The sequence below is a fragment of the Cupressus sempervirens genome, chromosome 3 (assembly GCF_028749045.1).
Source record: "Cupressus sempervirens isolate cs-2001-9-10 chromosome 3, ASM2874904v1, whole genome shotgun sequence".
Taxonomy (NCBI): domain Eukaryota; kingdom Viridiplantae; phylum Streptophyta; class Pinopsida; order Cupressales; family Cupressaceae; genus Cupressus; species Cupressus sempervirens.
In genome coordinates this window covers 1113191680-1113214391 of record NC_143120.1, presented here as the reverse complement: position 1 = coordinate 1113214391, position 22712 = coordinate 1113191680, and the positions used below count along the sequence as shown (strand labels likewise).

Here is a 22712-nt window from a genome sequence, read left to right as displayed (position 1 = left end):
TTTTAGCCATGAAGGCGAAAAAGGTAGATTCTGTTTGCTTAGTGTGCTCTGCACCGTTCGCTTTGGGCTGCGAACCTAATTGCTTAGATTGTGCAGCTAAGTGTTTTCGACATTTAACCTTCATGCGCCCAAACTTATCAATAATTGCATTGAATGTTCTTCTGGGAGCCTTCTGAAGTTGGAGTAGAGGACTTCTGTTGAGAATACCATTGAGGCTTGCCTTTATCATTTTGAAAGGATCTAGTAGCAAAGGCTTGCTCTTGGAGGTGGAGCCAGAATTGCTATTGAGCTGTTGTTTCCACCGATCTTGTTGAAACAGAAGTGTGTAAATATCGATGAACTTTAGATCAACACCACAAGACATGATGTTGAGAGTCTCGATAAAATGCTTGTAAGACTTTGGCAAACTCTAAAGAGTGATAACCACAATGTCCTCTTCCTCCATCTTGCGATCGATGGCAAGCAACTGATCACGGATTTTCTGAATCCTATTTAGGTGTGCTTGGAGTGAGGTTTGCTCATCCATAATAATAGAAAACTATATTTTTCAAAAAGAAAGCTCTGCTTTTGTTAGATGTCTCATGAAGACTTTTGAGATGTGCCCATATCTCGGCAACTATCTTGCTGGATGGAATCTGAGAAAGCTGATCATCAGCCATAGATAATTTGAGAAGTATCACCACATCTTGATTATTTAGATCCCATAAATCTTGATTAGTGCCAAGGATAGTTGGACGCTGTGTAACACCCAGGACAAGTTAATCAGTATTCAAATATTCAAAAATTGCTATAATTTGCTGCTTCCAAGTGCCATAATTTCGACCATTGAATTTTGAGTTGTGCTTGAGCATAATGTTTGTTAGAGATGGCATGACATGTTTTTCAATGAAAAAATGTGAAAATTTGTGAAGGCACGTTCTTCAAGGAAAAAATGGAAGGCCCAAAAGAGTTGAAGGATGACTTAGAAGAGAGCTCAAAAAAACCAAAAATAATATGTTGTTGGTTTTCAGATCCATTGGCTCAAAAAGTGAGGCGTGCAAATCGAGGCACCTAGAAAAAATAGATAACCACCCAATTGAGCTCTTGAAAAACCCATGATGTATCCGGAATCAAATTTTTTTTCTAAGCTCAAAAAATAAGGGTTTCGAAGCAAACCCTAGTTGATAGCCATGAAAGGTCGGATTTGCAAGAAAAGTGGAGGTTTGGAGGCAAAACAATGTCAATTTGAGGTCGCCTATGGCTTCTAAGAGCGAAAATGACACCAATGATGGTGTCTAAAGTGTGCATATAGGAGCGAACGATGGCCAAAACTCGTTACAGAATGCTTTGCTTGGACGTGAGCTCTGTGATCACACCGTGAGCAGAGATAGACGCGGGTGTGGAGTCACCAGCAACTCAGGTGCGATTTGTTTGCAAGACGAATGGCTACAAAATTGTCAAAACCGTCACCAGCATTGAAGCAACGATACTTGTGGCTGGTGTTTTGGGCAAGCAAAAAAAACGACAAGAGCAAAATGGTTGTAATTAGATAGTTGTGTGACCAGACCAGAGATGATAAAATGCGACTAGACCAAAGAACTTGAAACATGATCCGAATCTTGGCTTCAACGCGATTTTTGAGGACGTGATTTGCATGGATGAATTTCTCACAAAGATGAAAACCCTGGATGGATTTTGGAGAAAAAACCTTAGAAATAATTTCGAAAAATCTTAACAAATAATTTCAAAAGAAATTATAAATATTTCAAAAGAAATTAATAAATATTTCAAAAAAAATTGAAGTATAGGATCTCATACCATATTACAAAGTAATTGGAAAATATTTGCTTGTATTAATAGAGACCGAGAGGTCTATATACAGAAAAGAATGGAACAATGTTTCCTTAGGAAACTATCGTAAAGAATAGAAACTTTCTATTCTAGCTAGGAGAAAGCTAACTAACTATTAGAAACATTCTAATATTTCCAATAGATTACAAATAGATTACCATTAACTAATAATAGACATTTATCTATTATCGTAATAGTCTTGACATAGAGTTATAACATTGATGTGTTTTTCTGTCAAGTCCATTTCAGATATATTAAAAGACGATTACAATGCCAGTTGTCATCACTGAAAATATTAAAAGAAGTCCATATTGTGAACCTTACTGCAGAAATCAACATATCAAGTTCTGAATATATGGCTGAAGATGAATACGTTGAGCATTGATATCAATTTTTGTATATGTATCTAGAATATGTTCCACGATACCTTCGTACAGAATCTAGTATTCTGGTAATTATGGATTGCAGCTGCACAATTCAAGGCATAGAATACCAAAGTCGGAACATTGGTAAGAAACATACAGAAATGTACACTGGAAAACAATTATCGTAGACCATGGATATAGCAGTGTAACGAGAAAGAATCTAAGAGCCAGTCATATATCACAGTGATATATATATGTTGTCAATCAGCAATGAGAACCTAAACACGATAGCGTACAATATGAAGACAAACAGCAAGGGTCATTACCCTGCCTGTGAAATAAATACTTCAGGAGTATCAAACACTCAGAAGAGATTAAGAGCATTGGGTATATGCAATGATGAAGCAGCAATTTGAATGTTCCAATAAAATCTGAATCAAAAATATGATGCTGATGCTGTCAGAGTTTGGAATGCATAAATTGCATACAACAGCAGCCACACAATTTATAAAAATAAAGTTGAAGATGGTAACCAAGCAACCACAACATATTCCGTAAGGGCAATATACCATTAAGGCGATCAAACATGATTGAACAGTTCTGAAAAAGATGGAATTAAAATATTTATGAAACAGTACCCTGTCTCACAATGGTAGATTTAACTGTGTCATCTGCAAATGATGTTTGAGGATTCTAACATGGATATCGACCTCCATAAGCCTGCTAAGTATGAAGTTCGAGCAGAGAAGATGAACATCATCAAATAAAGAGGCTATTAACTTCAGTCTCAATATATGAATCAAAAGATTGGGTACAGCCAATCGATTTGTTAGGACAAGACAAAACATTGCAAGGTGCGTCAACTGAATAACAGGATGTATGCCATATGAGAAGAGTTTGAAAGACCAGAATAGCATATGATGGCACTATAGAAAGAATCCAGAACGAAGGGAAGCTAAAGTGGATCCACTTTGGGTATTTGCATAGATAAAGTGACCCTAATAAAATTTGGAGCGAAGAAATAAAAGTGACACTGAATGAAATAAGGAGGGATCTCATATTACTGTCACTGCTGCCGATTCATCCCTATACCAAAGCTACACTATGAGGAGCACTGGTGTATTTTAATAAAGATAAAATTGTGATTAAAGACAGAAATAATGGAGTATCTCAAAAAATGGTGGAGCATGTGATGCGATTAAAATCACCTATTATAAAGTGATGTAAATATTGGTCACAAGGAAGATATGGAAGGCCCAATAAAATCACCCATATACTAATGTTATAATAAGTATTAAGATTGATAAAGATAAGTTAGCGGTGATTTATGTAAAGTTCCTGCTTCTTGGAACTATTATGAAAGAACTTAATAGAATAGAAAATATTTTAAAATATAATTGCAACCTTTGGACATAAGAATTGTTTTTTTAATGATTCAACTGATATTCACAATGTTTTCTTCTACGTAATTGGTTTATCATAGTCAAAGAGATTAAAATATTACATATAAAAGGGAAAGCACCTGTCAATACTGTCTTTATCCGGTCTTCTCAAAGCACAAACTGTAAATGTACTCACCTTTCCCTTTTTTGCTACACCTGTGTTTCTGTTGTTTGACTGTGGAATGGACCTGTCACGTGGACTCTATATGTCTCTGCCATCTGACCAGATTCCTTTCTGATCTGCCTGATGGAAATTCTTCTGCCATAAACAGGTGCCAAAGAAATATAGTACAAACTCTGTCTTTAACAAAGGATGCCGCCGTATAAGACCATGCCAGGCCTCTCCTTTAGACGCAATTCACATGTCCGATATAAGTTAAACACTTTCCTGGTACTGTCGGCACAATTTACATCCACCCTTTCGAACTTTCACAGAATTTCCTATTTCTCCTGCTCGATAGTTTTCGTGGGAGCAATATTCACCAATGACATCACGACAGAGTATAACCAAGCATTTCACCTAATCTGACTTCTTTCCTTTTGATACCTCCACTAGGTCAGCACCGTCTCTGACAAAAGGAGTTAGAGTTCAGGATCTGTTCCTTTGATCCTCTTCTGAACAATAACATTCCATTCTCCATAGTTTCCCAAGTCGAGAATTCACAATTTATCGCGATCCTTTTTGTTCCCGTGGTGCAATTAAATACGGGACTTATTAACAAAAGTTATCTTTGGAATTATTTGTTAATAATAATTGAATTATGAAATACTAATTTTTGACTTAGTATTTATTTAGTATAAGCTTTTGAAATAATTAAGCAAATATTAAATAACTACTATTTATTATATATATTAAATTGTCTTTAAAAAGACAATCCTGGAGGAGAGTTCGGAACAATACAAATCTTCCCTTCCACATGTTGCTTGCCTACAAGCAATTGTAAATTGGGATTTTGTAACACATGTTCTCCTTCCCACGTAGCATCATCCACTGACAAATTTTTCCATTGTATAAGATATTCCTTGATAGATTTATAGATCGATTTCGCAAGTGCCTTTCTTGTTTATCCAAAATCCTTTTTGGTATGGTTTCCAATTTGCCTTCTGAATCTAAGGGTGGTAATTCTTCGGACACTGTCACCTGTTTGCCCAATGCCTTCTTGAGGCAGGAAACATGGAAAACATTATGTATGCGACTGCCCTTTAGTAGGTTTAGTTTATAAGCCACTGCACCAATTGTAAGGCCGATAGAAACAGAGTTTCTAATTTTCAGCTCTACTGTGTTTGAGTGAAGATTGCCGATAGGGCTGAAACCTGAGATACACCAACTCACCTTCATCAAAACTGCGTTCCATACGTTTTCTGTCTGCAGACTTGGTGTCAGGTAAGGTGAACCCTCATCTAGCACGCTCTCAACCTTCCATGCCGTTTTTCCCTCCACAGACGGAAGTACCACTTGGAGGAAAGCAAAAAACCTTTGAGGAAGTTCAAGGACATTTGAGAGAAAATTGGAAAAATGCAAATTTGGAGGAAGATATATCCACAAAGATTACACAGAATTGAGGATGAGATATTCCGAAGGCAAAAATCGAGGATATTTTAACGATGATCTTAGAAGAAAGTTGAGTAAGGTAATTCTGTCACCATTTGACGGATACAGGACCATATCTGCTCAAGCATGGGTATGAAGGCCAACACTTAGTTCCAACTTAATCCAATGCTAGAAGAAGAAACAATCAAATTTGCAACACTACACTTGGAGGGAGTGGCACATGGATGGTGGCATCATGACACCATCACGCTGAGGCATGACTAAATAAATACTTATGGGGAATTTACTAAAAGATTGATAAATAGATTTAATGGTAAAGATCCAAAACTTAATTTCAAAGAATTAACAGAACTGAGGGAAATTGGATCGGTAGACCAATACATCATAGAATTTTAGAAACTCTCTGTTTTGATCACGAACATTTCCGAAAGGAGATGGATGGTGCTCTTCATGGATGGATTGACCGAACCACTAAGGGGTTGGGTAAAAGGTTTCAATCCTGCCACCCTTTCAAAGGCTATAGAAAGGTGCGGAGCATGGCATTATCATCGTCATCATCCTCTCAAGGTTACACTCTAAGCAGCCAGTATTTCCTAAGGACAAAGATAACAAACCTCTGCCGAAGAAGCCTTCATTGGACGAAGCTACCAGACAAGAGCTACGAAGGAAGAAATAATGCTTCAATTGCAAGGGACTATGGGAGCTTGGGCACAGATGCCTCGATAAAGGAAAAATACACTATATCGAAGTCGTATTCGATGATGAGGACGATTAGCAGGACTACCCATAGAAGACAAACCATCCCCACGAGGACACCAAAATGGTTAATTTGAACTGTACAGAGAAAATTGTAGCATTGGTATGGCGCGAAGGAACCATTGCCTTAGCCGGGAGCCCAAGGTGTACGGTATTTTGTGTATGGGGAACCCTTCAAGGACAAAGAGTCATGGTGATGCTTGATAGTAGAGCCACTCTAAATTTCATAAACTCATCTTTGGTGAAACGAAGAGGTCTACCTACTAAGACACATGTAGGATTCCAGGTCAAGGTTGTCGGAGGGATACTTTTGCCCTGTACACACCTTATTCCCCAACTAAGTATTACCATGGCTAACCACACTGTGACAGAGGATTTCTTTATAGTGGACTTGGATGATATGGAGGTTATTTTGGGCATACAATGGATGGAGACACTTTCAGAGCTTAAAACGGATGAACTTCACTTTTGTTGTCGATGGGAGAAGGTTGTTCTCCGTGGAATGGCCAATGAGGGACCAAAGGAAGTTTCAACACAGCGGATGGAGGCAATTTTTTCGGCATGATAACATTGCATGGGCTTCACATTGTTTCATTTCGGCAGAACTTATAAAAGGACAACAGACCCCCCACCGGGACAATGCCCTTCAAAATATTTTGAGTACCCATGATAAAGTTTTTATAGACATTCCTTCCAGCATACCCCCCCATTGCGAGGTTGAAGATACCATCGAGTTGGAAGCTGACGCCAAACTAGTTATCGCCACACCATACTGTCATCCCAAGAAATTCAAAGATGAGATTGAGAAGACGATTCAAGAACTGCTCGAGAAAGGATGGATCTGTCCCAACTCTAGTCCTTTTGCATCATCAGTGGTCTTGCATGAATTGCATCTTCAACAAGCAACTGCAAATATTATACCTAGGGCATGTTGTCAACAAATATGGAGTGCAGGTCCACCAAGAGAAGATTTAAGCTATCCTAGATTGGTCCCCACCAAAATTGCTCTTTGAGTTGCGAGGGTTCTTAGGTCTGTGCAGTTACTACCGAAGGTTTGTAAATGGTTTCTCTCAGATCAATGCACTATCAGAAAGCCTCCTTCCAATGGAATGAAAGAGTACAATACACTTTTCATAAGTTATAAAAAGCCACGAGCACTTGTTCGGTTCTCGCCTTACCTGATTTCACACAACAATTCATTCTAGAGTGTGATGCATCCAAAGAGGGAATTGACGCAGTATTAATGCAAGATAGACACCCTATAGCCTATGAAAGTCGAAAGCTTACAAAAGCGGAGCATCTATATTCCATTTATTAAAAAAAGATGTTGGCCATTGTGCATGCACTAACCAAATTTCAACAGCATCTAGTAAGTGCCAAGTTTGTTGTTCGTACCGATTATAATAGTTTGAGATATTTTCTGGAGCAACAAGATCTAAATGAAAGGCAAAAAAAATGGGTAAGTAAGATTTAGGCTTTTGATTTCGACATTGAATATATGAAGGGGAAGAACAATGTGGTTGCAGATGCCCTGTCAAGAAAACTTGTAATCTGTTTACTATCTTAGATCTGAGCTGACTAGAAAGCACACTTATTGGTGGAATATTCCAAAAACACATTTGCATGTAAGCTAATGGATGGCGACACTCAGGATGACCAACACAAGGTAATGGATGACACCATTTACTATAGGGATTGGATAGACTTGGTGCCTGAATCCAAATTGAAGCAAAAAATCCTAAAGGAAATACATTACGCACCCTTGGTCGGGCACCCAAGGTTTCTCAAAACCTATAGATAGCTTAGGGAAAGGTTTTCATGGAAGGAACTTAAAGGAGATGTATTGCAGTATGTACGGGAATGTGCAGTCTGCCAACAAAACAAATCCGAACACACTTTACCTGCCAGGTTACTGCAACCCTTGCCTATACCAAAACAAAAGTGGGAAAGCATCTCTATGAACTTCATCACTGAAATTCCTAAAGTAAATGCGAACAGTTGTATCTTTGTGGCGGTGGACAGGTTGACAAAGTATGCACACTTCTTTGCCATCCCCTCAGACTTTCAGGTTGCGCAGATAGCAGACTTATTTTTCAGAGAAATTTTTTGTCTGCACAGGTTAACTCGAAACATTGTTAGTGATAGAGATGGGCGGTTTATCAGTATTTTCTTAACAAAATTGTTTCAGTTGGTAGGAACAAAATTGTCACCAAGTACGAGCTACCATCCTCAAACAGATGGACAAACGGAGATTGTGAACAAGTGGCTAGAAGGCTACCTCTGGAACTACGTTTCAGCACAACAATGGGCATGGGTCAAATGGATGCATCTGGGGGAATACTGTTAGAATACCACTTATCACATGTCTATTGGGATGACACCCTTCAAAGCACTAAATAGGTATGAACCCCTTTCATTTATCAACATGGTGCTGGGTGATAGTTGCGCACCAAGGGCGAGGGACTGGCTTCAGGAAGGGCAAGACATCTTGAGATGCTTGAAAGAGAACTTACAAAGGGCGCAAAATCAACAAAAGATGTACGCCAACAGACACCAAATCGAGAGAAGTTTCAAAGTGGGAGACTTGGCCTATCTCAGACTCCAGCCATACAAGTAGTCCTCATTGAAGGCAAAAGGGAAAGAAAAATTGAAGCCATGGTTTTATGGCCCTTATTGTGTAGCTTGCCGCATCGGTGAAGTTGCCTATGAGTTGGAACTTCTAGAAGGAAGCCGCATTCATAACGTTTTTCATGTCTCTTGCCTGAAAGAAAGCAATGGGATAGAACATCACGCTAATTGCAGACCTTCCGCCGCTTAATGAAGGAGGGAAGCTCATATTGGAACCAGCCGAGATCATTGATGTACGTGAGAAGCCCCTGTGGAACTGTACTTTGATGGAATATGTAACAAACGGATTTTCATAACAAAATAAAGGAGAACTAATATATGGTTTCACATAGGAATGAAAGAGTTTTCGTCAACTAACTATCCAAACAAAATATCTTGAATCATTTTCACGAGACATTAACTGATTTAACTACTAATGATTAACTGAGATAATAAAACAACTGAAATAATGATCAATTGAAATAACGATCAACTGAAATAACTGTAATAATGATCAACTGAAATAACTGTAATAACGATCAATTGAAATAACTGAAATAACGATTAACTATCTTTCCTTGCATACAAGTAAAGTAAATGCATAACATGAAATAGAAAGAGGAACATACAAGAAGTAACTGGTGAGTCTTTAGTTAGTTGTGCAAGCCTCGGCTTTCGGTAAGAGGAGAAGCATTGACTTAGGCTTAACCTCCCAACTGCGGACCATATTCATCCCCACACAATCTTTTGAAAAGAAAGGCCCAACCTACCTTGGAATCGGGCCTGGGGTACTACTAGTCAGCCATCCGAGTATTTCCGATGTTTAGAATGTTCGCTTAGTTATGGACTGACCTGTCTGAATAACTGGCACTACCGACATCATGTGCTCTTAAGTTGGCAAACATGCCTTTATCGACCTTGGCCAAGGTTTTTGAATGGGTTTAATTATCCGATCACCACCGTTTGACTTAACAACAGGAAAAACAATAAACATGAACATGCATGAGCTATTAAATGATTTTCTCTTTTTAAAAATATTTGTGTTATGTCACATCTGATTTTGCTTCCATGTTACTTGCAAATTTTTTTCTCACCTCTTCACCTCTTCCATGGCCATTCAACCGGGTGAGTCCCAGGTGTTTAATTCTCAGAGTTTAACCAACTCATTTTGCTGATTCCACAGTTGGTGTAATAATGTTTCATATTTCAATACATCACAGCTTATATCACTTGAGGAAAATAAACTTAAGGCTTGCAAAAGAATATCATTCGATTCTGCTATACAATAGTAAAATTAAGATGTAAAATCAGTAAAATAAAGATGTAAAATATATCATGATCAATGTTCATGACTTGGTTTGAAAAGTTCAGACTCTCTAAGGAACTATTCAATAACAGATAAGAATGATGATGTATGACATCCTATGGAAAGAATCCTTACTGCTGTAAATACACGCATAGTAATATAGAAAAGAATACAATGTTTCGATCGGAAATGGTATGCCGACCACATAACTAGATTATCTTTTGAGAAGGATGAGCTTTTGCTGGACGCTATCAACTAGTCCTTGCTCGTGAGATATCCTAAGCGCAATCTCGGAGTGAATAAAAATCTCGACTTCCAGCAGAGGTAAAGAGAGGGAAAAACGTGGCCAGAAGTTCTGAAAAATAAAATCGTGAAGACGGATACAATTCGTTAAAAAAACATATATTTGATTTCTCACGGCTTCCAAATATTTAAAGAGGTATTCGATAAACTTCATGGCTTCCAAAAAGCCGTAACTCATAAAGAAATGACTTGGCTTCTTGAACACCAATATAATATGCCAAGTGTGCATTTTGGTTTCTAGCAAGAAATTGAATAAATATGGAAAAGGATTTGAAGGTTATTAATCAAAGATAATTTACAATATATTTATCTACTTGCACGTAGATGTATTTATGAGATGACATCATATTATATATTTTATCCAAGGTCGCATCTATTATTATGTATATTTAAATACATGCTTTATTTGGAAGATTATTATATCTTCTTGTACATGTATCTATATGTACGTATTAGATAGAATCTTGTATAAAAATAATATTACGGTGTCACCTTTATTTCTATATCTATGTGCATGTACATAAATATACATTATAATGATGTAGTGGAAAAGTCAATCAAAAGCCATTTGAGGTACGCATTATTTTTAATTAAAAATAACTAATATTTTAAATGTTTATTTAATAGCTCATGCGTGTCCATCGATTGTATCCTGATGTTCAAGTCACTAGGTCCTTACCAAGATAGTTAAAGGTAGTACCCCATTTCGTTGATTCCGTTAAGCAATACTTCTTCCCTTCGTCTTCTCTTGCGATCACCCGTGCACCATTTTTCACGATAATAACAAGTTTCATAATAAATCCAAAATAACATTTCAATGTAGATTTTAGCAAGGAATTTAATTATTAACCATAATTTCAAAACCAAGCTACTACTAACATCATCATATGACAAATAATGGACAATGACCATCATCAATAAACAGTTAGACAAACTTTTTTATAGAGTACAACAACTATATTTAACTACCTCTTTCACATAACTATGAAGAAAATCCATATAATGCAACAGCTATAATAAATCTAAATTAGGTCAAAATTTGTGATGTAATAGAATACTTGGTATGTTGGAAACACTTGCCGTTGGATGACATGATTTGGGAAGGTGAACACATTCTGCAGCATCCGGCATTGCATTTGCTTAAGGACAAACAAAGTTTGGGACGATAGGACTGTAATGTTTCCATCATAAAGTAAATAATTAATCAAACCTCTGTTAGTGGGCCGATTGATTTAGTATATCTTAGACCCATTTTTTATTTAATTGTTTCTGTAGGTGTGGTCGTCGACTATCTTTGTAAACCCTCAGGAAGTTTCTCCGAAGGGTATTTAAGCATGGCATGTAGGTAGTAGTTGGTATGCGATTTGGGATTATTCTTTGAATTGCGAATTCTTGTTAGAGTTTTGGATTGTTCGCCATTTTGGAAGTGAAAGATCTTCCCTATTGGCTATTTTGGTTTCAGTGGGATTCAACCCTCACCCTATTCTGTCGCTTGTAATACTTTGCTCGGGTCTGGCAAAGCGGACCACCATCATATTTGCAAATTGGAGAAATAACTGTCTAAATTGATCAACTCTTTTTGTGTTTGAGCAATTCAATCTTTGGCAACGATTTTTTGTTTTTTGCATTAAATCTATCTACGACAATATTGGTGCACTGTACGTACATTCCCCTCTACCATTCGTCTGCACAATCATACGCCCCAAGCCAAGCACATCACCACTGTACGACCCTCCACTCTGCATTGTACAACCTCTAGTTTGTATTGTACGACCTCTCCCACTACTGTATGACCCCCTTCCCCACCATCGTATGACCTTCCATTTGTACCATACGGACTCTTGTCTTCCCCAATGTACGACCTTCTTGTATGGTCCTTAGTTTGTCACCGTTTACCTCCACCATACACCATACAACCCATGCATCATCACTTTTTTTTCCCTCCATTGTACAGACATTTCCACCATATGACATTTCCACAAATGCGCAACTAGAGTATGGATGTAGACATTGGATGCCTATTTCTATTTCAAGACTGATGATGATCACATTCTCATTATTGTTTTGTATTTTGATGATATGTTGCTCTTTGGGATGTAGGAGTTTGATTTATAATTTTAAGTGTCAACTTTTAACACATTTTAAGATGAAAGATCCAAGGATAGATGTGTATAATTCTTTCTATTGGGGTTTTTGTGATGCAAATCATACATATCAAAACATGAGAACTTTAGATGCATTTGTAGGACATGCTACATGTTTTGATTTGGAGTTTCTTTCTTTGGTTTTGTGTTTCTTCGTTTTTGTTCTAATGATTTTGATAGATTAGTTAAAGATTGTGACAGCTTGAGGTAAAATAAAACTTTGTATTCTCCACAATAGCATGGAATTGTAGAAAGAATAAACATAACACTTATGGAGAAGGCTAGGATGGTGAGGCTTATGTATTGACTAATGAAGGTAGGCTACAATACATGCACTTAGGAGGCCTAGCTATTATAAATAGGTCTTGCAAGCATGGGGTAGATGCACTAGTGTGGGGACAATGTCTAGGATGCAAGGAGTGGACTATTGATGCATGCGCATCACCTCCAATTCAATTTTGGTCTATTTATATTGTTTGCTTTCTAACTTATTTTGTTTGACACGTTTATGTCTGTTGTCATCAGATGGGAAGGACAAAGAAATAGTGGCAGTTATTAGTTATTTGAAATCCTTTTTGAACTTCTAGAAGGAGGACAATGATTGGGGGGAGGGGGTGATCTTTTTGTTGCTGGTTGTAATGCTTAGGAGAGGAGGTACAACCCATTGGGGAAGTAGAAAATTTGTAGATTGCAAATAACTGAGGGAGGGGGGAATCCATCAAGAGGATACAAACACATAAGAGTGGATGTTGCCAATAATATTAGTTTTGGTCAGAGTGTTAAACCCAAAGCTTAAAGTGTTCAATTGGTTTCTTTTTGTAAGCAAAGATTGATAGAAAATAAATAAACATTTCTCTAGTCTTTGTTCTGGGAATGTTCCTCTATGATTCTAGATTAGAATTGAAGTATTTGTGTATTCTAGTTCATTGTTGTTCTCAGCTTTGTTCATATTGCTTATTGTTTGTTGTACTCAATTTTGAAATCACAAAATTGGGGCAACCCTACACAATTTTCTCATGGATTCCTAAGTGTATCGTCTATGTTTTTGATGTATTGGATAATGCGTCGTAAAGGCAACTCGTCATCCTTGAATTGTTCTTTATTTAGCACTTTTCATGCATCCTTTTTGAGGGTTTTTGTCAAGATAATCACTTTTTTGCTTGTTATGACAAATTTTTCTTCTTTGAGTATAAGTGCTTAATTTTTGGCAACTTTCGGGTTTTGTCTTCGTTTTTCTTGTTTTTGTGTTTTTGTTTTTAGTCTTGTTTTCGAGGATTGTAGCCCTTGAAATTCCACTAGATTTGAGCTGTCCTAGTCCTCAAGGGAGGTCAAGTTATTAAGGCATTAAGCATGTTGTAGGTGGTGTTTCGGGGCCTGATTGCATATCCTTATTAAAAATCCCTCAAAAGTGGGCTTTTAATTGGTGATTGCATGAAATAAAAATGCCATTTACATGTAAAGTGGGTTTAGAACCCCATTTTCTTTAGATTTTTCTTAAGATTTCAAGAAGAATTCTTTTCTTGCTTTGGTGAAAAGAGGTAGGTTTTCTTGTGCTTGTTTTAGGGCTTCCATCTATATATTTTTGTTCTTGTTGGTAGATGCAAGTCTTTCTTTTCATTTTCAGATTTGCATATGTTATATTTATATCTTGATCCTTCTTTCAGATTTCATTTCATTTTCAGATTTGTAGATGTTTGATTTGTTTATGTCTCAATTTTTCCAAGTTGTGTATGCAAGTACTTCACCTTGCTTGCATTTGTAGTCGGGTTAAAAAAAAAGTCCAGTTTCATAATGAAGTATGCAAGAGAAGCAAGCTATTTGTCCCATCATGTAAATACATTACAAAACCCACATTCATGCATTTCATGTTCCCTTTCCATACATATTTCATGGCTGGCACGAGGCTTAAACTTTCCGTTGGTAGTTCTAAGTTGTTTACTGGTTCACTTGTAATGATAATTCAAACTCCCATTTATAAGTAAACACCATACCATTTATTTTTCCTACATTCCTCCATCGTAAAGCTTGCTGTCCGCATATGCATTACCCCTTGAAAAAACTGTTTTTGGTTTTCCCCACTATACCAAGAGCTATTTTACCAAATCCATCTTCACTGTCCTAAAGTTTTCCAGCCATATCTTGTGCTAATAGCCTTCCAAAATCCATACTTGTGCATCAAAAGGCGTGCGATGAATCCATCCCATGATGATGTTCTGACCTTATGGAATTTTCATGTAATAATTATCCATGCTCGCAGGATTGCCATGTTAGAAGGAGTTGCATTAGTCAAAGGAAAAGAGAAAGAAATATCAATATGATCAATACCATAAGGCCATTCCTCCTTCCTTGGTTACTCCATACTGTGAAGAGATACAAAGAAACTGATATCTCCCACATAGATATAGAGGATTTTCTAAAAGTTGTTGATGCTACACATGTTCTGCATAAAGCAAAATGGCATACATATGGTCTCTACCTTTCCCTTGGCTGCTCTAGAACCAAATGTTTGCATGAGCTAGGAATTTTGATCATCCATCAAGAACCATCATGGACCAAGATAGGAACACTATCACAAGTCTAGATTTTGAGACTATTTATAGGATTTTCCAAGTTCCAATTGCTCCACTAGCCACTAGTATCTCAAAGCAAAAGGCTTCGGAGAGGTGGAATGAAGATAATGTGCATTGCATTAAATACATCAACGACAATCGGTTAATCAACAAGAGTCCTAACCTCACAAGATGGCCAAAGGGTGTGCGCCGTATAGAATTCAAGAAAAAGATCAACGATCTCATCAATCTCCTCAACCACATCAGAGGACTCAAGAGATCCGACACTTTTGAGCCTTGGACGTATAAATACTTCTCTCTGATTGTCAGGCCAAAACAAAATAATATATATTTGAGAGAGATGATTAGTGATATCTTATTTGAACAAATTGCCCTAGGTCTTTACCATTGGAAGATTCTTATGAATTCATATTTGGTGTACATTGCTGCTGCTCTTGGTTCCTTTTCAGGCCTTTCCACCAAGGGAGACATGATGTTTGTGCCCATTTGGGAGTAGTATGATCAGTTGCCTTTGAGAGCCAACTGTATGTATTGTAGGAGAGTATTGGATGCTTTTTATGGGCATTATATGTGCTTGTTTGACAAGGAGCTTCCAAAGAAGCATGTATCCAATGAAGCCTAGATCAAGGTAAATGAATATGGTTGTTTGTTCTCTGTTCTTACAGTTTCCAAACTTCACATATCTGCGGGTTGGATATTTTAGGGGAGAATCATATACACTGCCACAATACCCTAGCGACAAGATAATATTGATGGAGTTGACAAGTCAGCTAATGGCAGTGCAAGCATACCAATCCACATTACATAGACCAAGAGTGGGGGTTTCCTCAGGAAATCTAGTAAAGATTGGTGGATACTCCTTGCATATAGTGCCCAAGGTGAAAAACATGGAGTTTGAACTCCAAAGGATCGCCTTGAAGATGTTCATGGCTAGGAGCTCTTTGACTAGAGGGGTATGAATGACAAGATGAGGAGATAATTTGTGCATGTACATCGCCTTGAGGACCCGTGGATCGATTTGTGTAGACATTCAATTGTTAAACTATTGCACGCTAACCATTATGCACATAATTGACTTCAACCTTGCATAAATCCCTGTTGGGGTTGAAGATGATGATGAAACCCTTGATCCGGATTACACAAAGCATCATGTGGAAAACTTGCCCATTTTCCACCTACATGGTCATCCAAGGAAAGTAACTATATTGGGGATCATTTACAATCAATCCTTGCTAATATAACTATTTGGTTAAAAAGGAGAGCCCTTAAATGTATCAAGATCAAGCCAGGTAAAGACTTTGATCCTGCTGGTTCAATTGGCTCAAGTTCATAAATTAAAGGCAAGCGAAAGAATGGTACATCAACCTCAGCATCAGAGCCTTGGTTCTATCCATTCCTAAACTAAATATCAAGGGAGGTAAGGCTTCAAGGAGGGTACTTGAGGTAAAGATTGTGGAGCCTCAAAAGATTCAAATCGATTCCAATGATGATATGATGCCTAAAGAGCCTAAGGAATCTATCCATATAGTACCTCCTCCTATGAACACATTTGTTGCAACAACATTTCTAGATTTTTTGCCTGTGTCAGATGAGTCTCCTGATTCACCATTAGACACAACTGTAGATGCATTCTCCACAGAGAATACACCTCCTTAGGATTCATTTATGATAACATTTGCTTTCCCTATCTCCTCAATTGTGCCTACAAAATTACATTGGAGGATGAATACAACAACTTTGAGAGGGTGTTTGACACATACTCTATGTCTATTCCCTCCATGTCAATTCCATCCATGGCATTGTTGGATACTACCTTAGCGCAATTCTAGCAGTTCATGGTTGAGGTCACTAAACTTGTGGCCATTGAGACAAAGACTCCTATCGTAATCGCAATTGCACAGGTGGACTTAGTCACCACATTGGTCACGACATATGCAACAGGTTCATCTTCCTTCTAGTAACCTCCATGGGTAAGTGCAATAACACAAAAGAGAAAGAAGGAAGAAACCCCACCCAAAGACTTTGACTTCAGGCAAGTTACTAGACTAAGGCCCCAATAAGAAAGAACGCAAAAACAATTTTAAGGGTTGTGGTTGGGAATGATGAAGTCAAGTATGCTGAGGTAGTTGAGCCTCTAGTTGACAAACCTATAGAGGAGATGCAATCCACATATTACAATCTAGCGAACTTGGAAAACAAACATATCTGAGTTGTCACCAAGATGCACAAGATTTGATTAGCATGCTCACACAAAGGAATGATAAGTTGTGGGAGAAAAATAATAGGTTAAAGGAAGAGAATGCATGACTTCTAGATACTATAGAAAAGATGAAGAACTCTTCCCTGTTAGCTGATCCTATTTCCTCTGAGTATGTTGTATGGGTAGAATGTAAGGCAAAGGCCCTAGATAAATGGAACAATCACATGAATCATTGAGTGTACAAGTGATTCGAGATATGTAGCGAGTGCTGACCATAGAAGAAAGAAAAAAACCGCATTGAATGAGCTTCTTTTGTCATTCAATCACCAACTTTGTGTGATGGATGGAGATCTCGAGGTTTGGAGAAGTGTGACAGAGGTTGACTTCAATGTCTTGTGTGAATATGAAGTCATCTCGTCTGTAAAGATGTACTATGGTTATTTACATTTGATGGTTAACAAGGAGAAAGTTATGCAAGTACTTGTCATTGAGATCAACGCGGCAATGAAACAAGGCAATAATCAACAGAGCATGGTCTGTAAATGTTTTCAAGAGCTGTCATGCAAGATCACTACTGAAAATGAGGAAGACATTCTAACACAATTCACAAAAGCTATCTGTTTGGATCTTGAGGCAAATACCTTCAATTTCAACATGATAGACACTGGCAAGTTGGAAGTCATCGTTAAACACTTCACAAAGTAAGCTGATAGAATGTAATAGTGAATTATTTCAGAATGTGCAATAACACTTGGAAAAGTAACCATTATTGCATAGCAGACCGGTGAATCAGATGCTACAGTCGTACAAGTGTCTCTGCAGAAGTTAGGGAAGTTCATTGATACTCTGTGAAGGCATCTCTTAAGTACACTAGACACTCCGTTTCCATGCTTTCTAAGAATAGGTGTAGATTTTATGACAAATTGCACGTAGAAGCAAAATACTTTGTAATTATAGGAAAACATGTACTTGTATAATTGCTTCATGCAATCAGGTTGCAAATGCATTAGGCATTGCAACATTGAACAAGTCATAATTAATTTTTGAGTAAGTCAAAGTGGTTGAGGATTTCCCCGTTTCTCTCCTTTTTTCTCTCTCCTCTCTTCCTGTATAAAGGAGAGAGCTCATTGTATGTTATCATCTTTTGTTTTAGGCAAGAAGGCTATGCTTGGAAATCTTGTATTTTTGAAATTTTTGTGTTTCATGGTGCAATATATTCAAGATTGAATATAAGAACAAGGCTTTTCCAACTTTGTGTTGCAAATCTTGAGATTGATTAATGTTTTCTTATGGTGCATTAGTTAAATCATTCTTGAGTTCATTTACTAGCTTCTCTCATGTGAACCATTTGAGCATTCAGTTTAGTTTCTTGTGCTGGAGGAGGAAATTTTTTATGGTTTGTAGTGGCTGCAATTACTTAGAAGTAAAGAATTTGGACTTCAATGATAGGTATTTTTATATAGTTTGGGAGTTTCCAATAAAAGACTTTGTGCCTTATTGGTTATTCCGGATAGTGAATCCCCATTTAATACATAGCATAGGAAACATTGGATTCTTGTTTTTGTTTCACAAAATATAGAGGTAAGCTGCTGTCTCTAGTGTTGTTCTTTACATCAGCCTCGGAGTCACCGGTATTATCGTAGCAATAGATACCTTTTGTTAAGCTCAAAGTTGTAGTTGTCTATGAATTATTCCTGAAAAAAAAATGATTAAGAAGAAACACTTTTGTTAATTTTAGTGAGGTCTATTTTGAAACCACCTACGGTAAGAAATGAGCCTCCCCTATTGTTGAGAAGAGGGAAATCTCATGAGATGTTTCCTAATGTGACAATTTCGCAAGTAGTGATTTCAGTTACAAAAATTTTAGCCAACATTGTTCTAGAGGATTTGTGAATGGAATGCCTGATTCAATTCTGAAATTCCTATGATTATTTTGTCACCGTATTGTCGCTTTGAGTTCCTATTCTCTGTTTGCTAGAAAGCTGTCCATAATTGGTATCCAAGCATTGTAACTGCAACGAGTCATTGAGTTCCCATCGCCTCGAGGGCAGCTTGAGTTACATTTGTTTTGGGATTATGGAACACGTTCCTATCAACTATATATATACATATATATATATAGATATAAAGTTATCTTCTATAACCTTACATGTATAAAATTTAAATAATTGAATATATTTGTATTTTTATAGTTGTTCTATCTGACCATATTTTTACAAAAGGATCTAAAAAAATTGTCTTTTTCATGCCTAGTAACATCTCTTCTGCTACCATAATCCATTTTATGCAACTTTGGTTACAATGTTTCAAATAATGCTTTTAGAATGAAGTTTCGAATAAGCTTCTAGGTTGCAATTAATCTTTGGTTGTACCTGAAAACTCTATTTGAATGATTTTCCAATCACCTGAAGGAAGCTCAACCCTAGACCTGATAGCATTTTTTGTTCCACATAGCATCTGCACGTTTGTGCCTTGTAGTTCACTTCAAATGAATAATTGTATTTATAATGCCAGATAACATTGGAATAGCATCTCTAGTTTGTGAAACCTGAAATCTGCTTTGGATTAGATTTCATCGTTTTGCCTAAGGTTAAAACTAATAGGTTTTGGATTAGATAACATATCAGAAATCGGTGAAGATGAATCTGCTTTTGAACATGTGGACACATTTGATTTTGAAGAATCGGACTGCAAATCTGGTTAAGAATGTCATGTCTTTTTACTAGGCGTTCCTTACAGAGATCTCTGAAGGCCATGATAACACCTTTGATTGTTAGTGATCTGACATTGCTACACAAGCTTTAACTAATCTTGTTGTTTGACTTAAAAAATGATGATAAACCCCATCCTTGAGTGTGCATCTGTGTACGGAGATCCTATATATGTAAATTCAAAATTTTCATGTTTGCAAATCATCATTTAGGTTCCACCACTCAATGATGGATCTATATGTTACATCTAGCAACATTCATGTTGAACAACATTCTTCCTTTTATCATTCCAATAGTATATCATTTTTCATAGCATTTAATGATCCCAAAAAAGATTGTAGATAATCAAAACATCAAGATAATATACTGAAACAGTTGAATTTCTACTAATTTGCTTGAATTACCACATAAAGAAGTTTGAGGAAGTGCAGATCTATTTCAGCTTGAATGCAAAATATTTGGTCCTGGTCACAGGAAAGTGCCAGTTTGCTTTGAAAACTGGACATAAAACAATCTTCACTGTGTCCAATTTTAATTCATATGTTAATCAAGTGTTAAAAAGATTTTTGTATGTAAGCTCCCTTAGAGTTTTATATTTCTGTCTAGAAATTCATATCTAAAATGCAATTAGACAATGGACACGTTCTTGAACTGAACTCTTTTCTTATTATTTCTGGGTATGCTGCAGGAGAAATTTGTTGAATGTCCTTGATTTTCTGAGCAGGCCCAATTCAAGCGAGTTAGTTTCAGGGATAGAAGATGGGGTCAATTTGTATGATAAATTTAGAAGAGCGTATGAAAATTTTAACCCTGGCTCCATTGAAGAGTTGAAACGAAGGGATGAAGAGAAAAGATCAAAGAAGTCTGTACCATTTTGGGAGTGTGTTACTGATGCAAAAGTCGGAGCTTTCAAGTTTGGATTTTGAACCTAGGTAAATGCCATTTTTTCTTAGCATTTTGATCTTTGACTGGCGAGCTGCAGCATATATTTAGCACCATTTTTAAAAAAAGATTTATTCTTGTATGTTGATAGCCATCTGATTCATTTCCCTCCTTTTTTTTCGTTGTTGAGTGGGAGAGGGGCATGCTTCTATATAATTACAGTTTATCTTTAATTAAGAGCTCAGAAGAGAATACTGAAAATGTTTTTTTTTAAAATTTGTATTTTAAATATCAATGGTATTGTATCACAGCTTACTGCAGAGATATTTGTTAGTGAAGAATCTCTTAAGGCCTTGATTGCAAGTTAACAATCTTGTTGAAATGAAACTCAACAAGGTCAATGTGCTGTGAACATGCTAAATGTGTTTACAACATTGCTTAGAGCTAAATCTTGAATAGTGACTAAAGCATGCTGGTTTCTTTAAGATTGCCCCTTGAATTGCAATTCAAATCTGGGAGAATGTTTCTCAGGAACAGTTACAACTTTGTGTTGTCTGATTTCTGTGCTGACAGTCTTTAAAAGAATAAGACACCGTTCTCTTGGGTATCACCATGTTCTTTACAAGAAATGTTAGAGGGTAGCTCATTTTCTTAGTTGTCACAACATTCTTGGTTACTGGAGTGTGACTTATTTCTTTGCTCATGTGTGCGCACAACTCTTGTTATGAGGAATATGACATATAGGCATTCATGAATGCATTGTGGTTAATGTGAAGGCTTGGAGTTATATGCATGATCCCTCTTTTCATCTCTATAAAATAGAAGCTTTTTAAAATCTCTTTTCTCTATTTTAATATATTGCTATCTTGAAACTGTCATGGTTTTTTGTAGTGAAGAGATAACGATCTCACCTTTGATGTGGTATGAGTTTATTTCGATTTGTTGATGTATTTTTCATGGTTCAAGATTTAATAGTCAATCTAACCTTTTCTTTCTAAGAAATGACATGAAATGCGATGGGAAAACAGTTTGTGTTACATTAAAAAATTAAACTCTTTTGATTTGTGGCACAGCATAGATGCAGATGTTTTTGAGTCATTTCTTTTTCTTGACTTTGTGAATTGGTTAATGTATGTAAGTTTTATTATTTGTTGTTATCCCCATTAAATTTTTTCTTGATTCGTTCCCTCAAGTTTTTTGGGAGATAAGATAAGATAATTTTATTAATGTCCAACATGGGACCGGAAACTTACACCAAGAAGAAACCAGACAAATGGAGCACTAGACGGTGTCCAAAAAAGAACAAGTACAACAAAAGAAGAAGAAAGCAGGAGACATCACAGAAAAGAATAGGTATCTGTCCTCAAAGGGAAAAAGTCCAACAACGACTGATCTGTGCGGCTACCAGAGGCCTTGTGATGAAGCTAAGTGCTACAAGAGGAGTGTCGTTGGTGAGGAGATCCCCTACGGGGTTTCATAGATCTAGAATGGCCCGTGTTAGGGAAACTGTACGGTTGCTTCACTCTTCGACCCGGAGCTAAGGGCGAGAAGAAGGTCGTAATAAGCTGTGCCTAGGTTTGACTCCTGGGAAATGATAGCTGTAAAGTATGGTCACGAAGCTGTAAAGACTCACAAAGAGAGCGCAATGCAACGTTGACCTGTGTACCTGAAAAAATCTGAGAGGGATCTGCAATCTCTAAACAGACAATAAAATCTCCCTCTAATCTCAGAGTATATGGGGCATTTGAAAAGGAAATGGATCTCAGATTCTACCTCTACTAAGGTACAAAGTCTACACACCCGATCCTCTCTAGCAATATGGTGATCAACCTAGATTCGAAGTCTGTGCGAGCCTACTTTGAAGGAACCAAGGGAGATATGCAAGGCGTGTGTCCAATATCTGTGTAAGTAAGTACTCAAGGTGTACAATAATCCCATCTTGAATATCTAAGAAGTGCTCTGCATAGAATGCCATCCTCGGACGTAGTCCTCCTGGAGGATCCACCCAGGTTCGTATGGTATACTGCCTGTAGATGTCAAGTCT

General features: G+C 37.1%; 1 protein-coding gene across 1 annotated transcript in view; it reads left to right on the top strand.

Moving 5' to 3' along the window:
• Nucleotides 1-21153, top strand: part of LOC149570685 (transferring glycosyl group transferase) — a 40845-nt gene extending 19692 nt beyond the window's left edge. Inside the window, exon 2 of the mRNA XM_089823229.1 lies at nt 20475-21153. Coding sequence (XP_089679355.1) covers nt 20475-20712 — 238 coding nt within the window. The 3' untranslated portion in view covers nt 20713-21153. The remainder of the gene's footprint in view (nt 1-20474) is intronic.
• The last annotated feature ends 1559 nt before the right edge of the window (nt 21154-22712 follow it).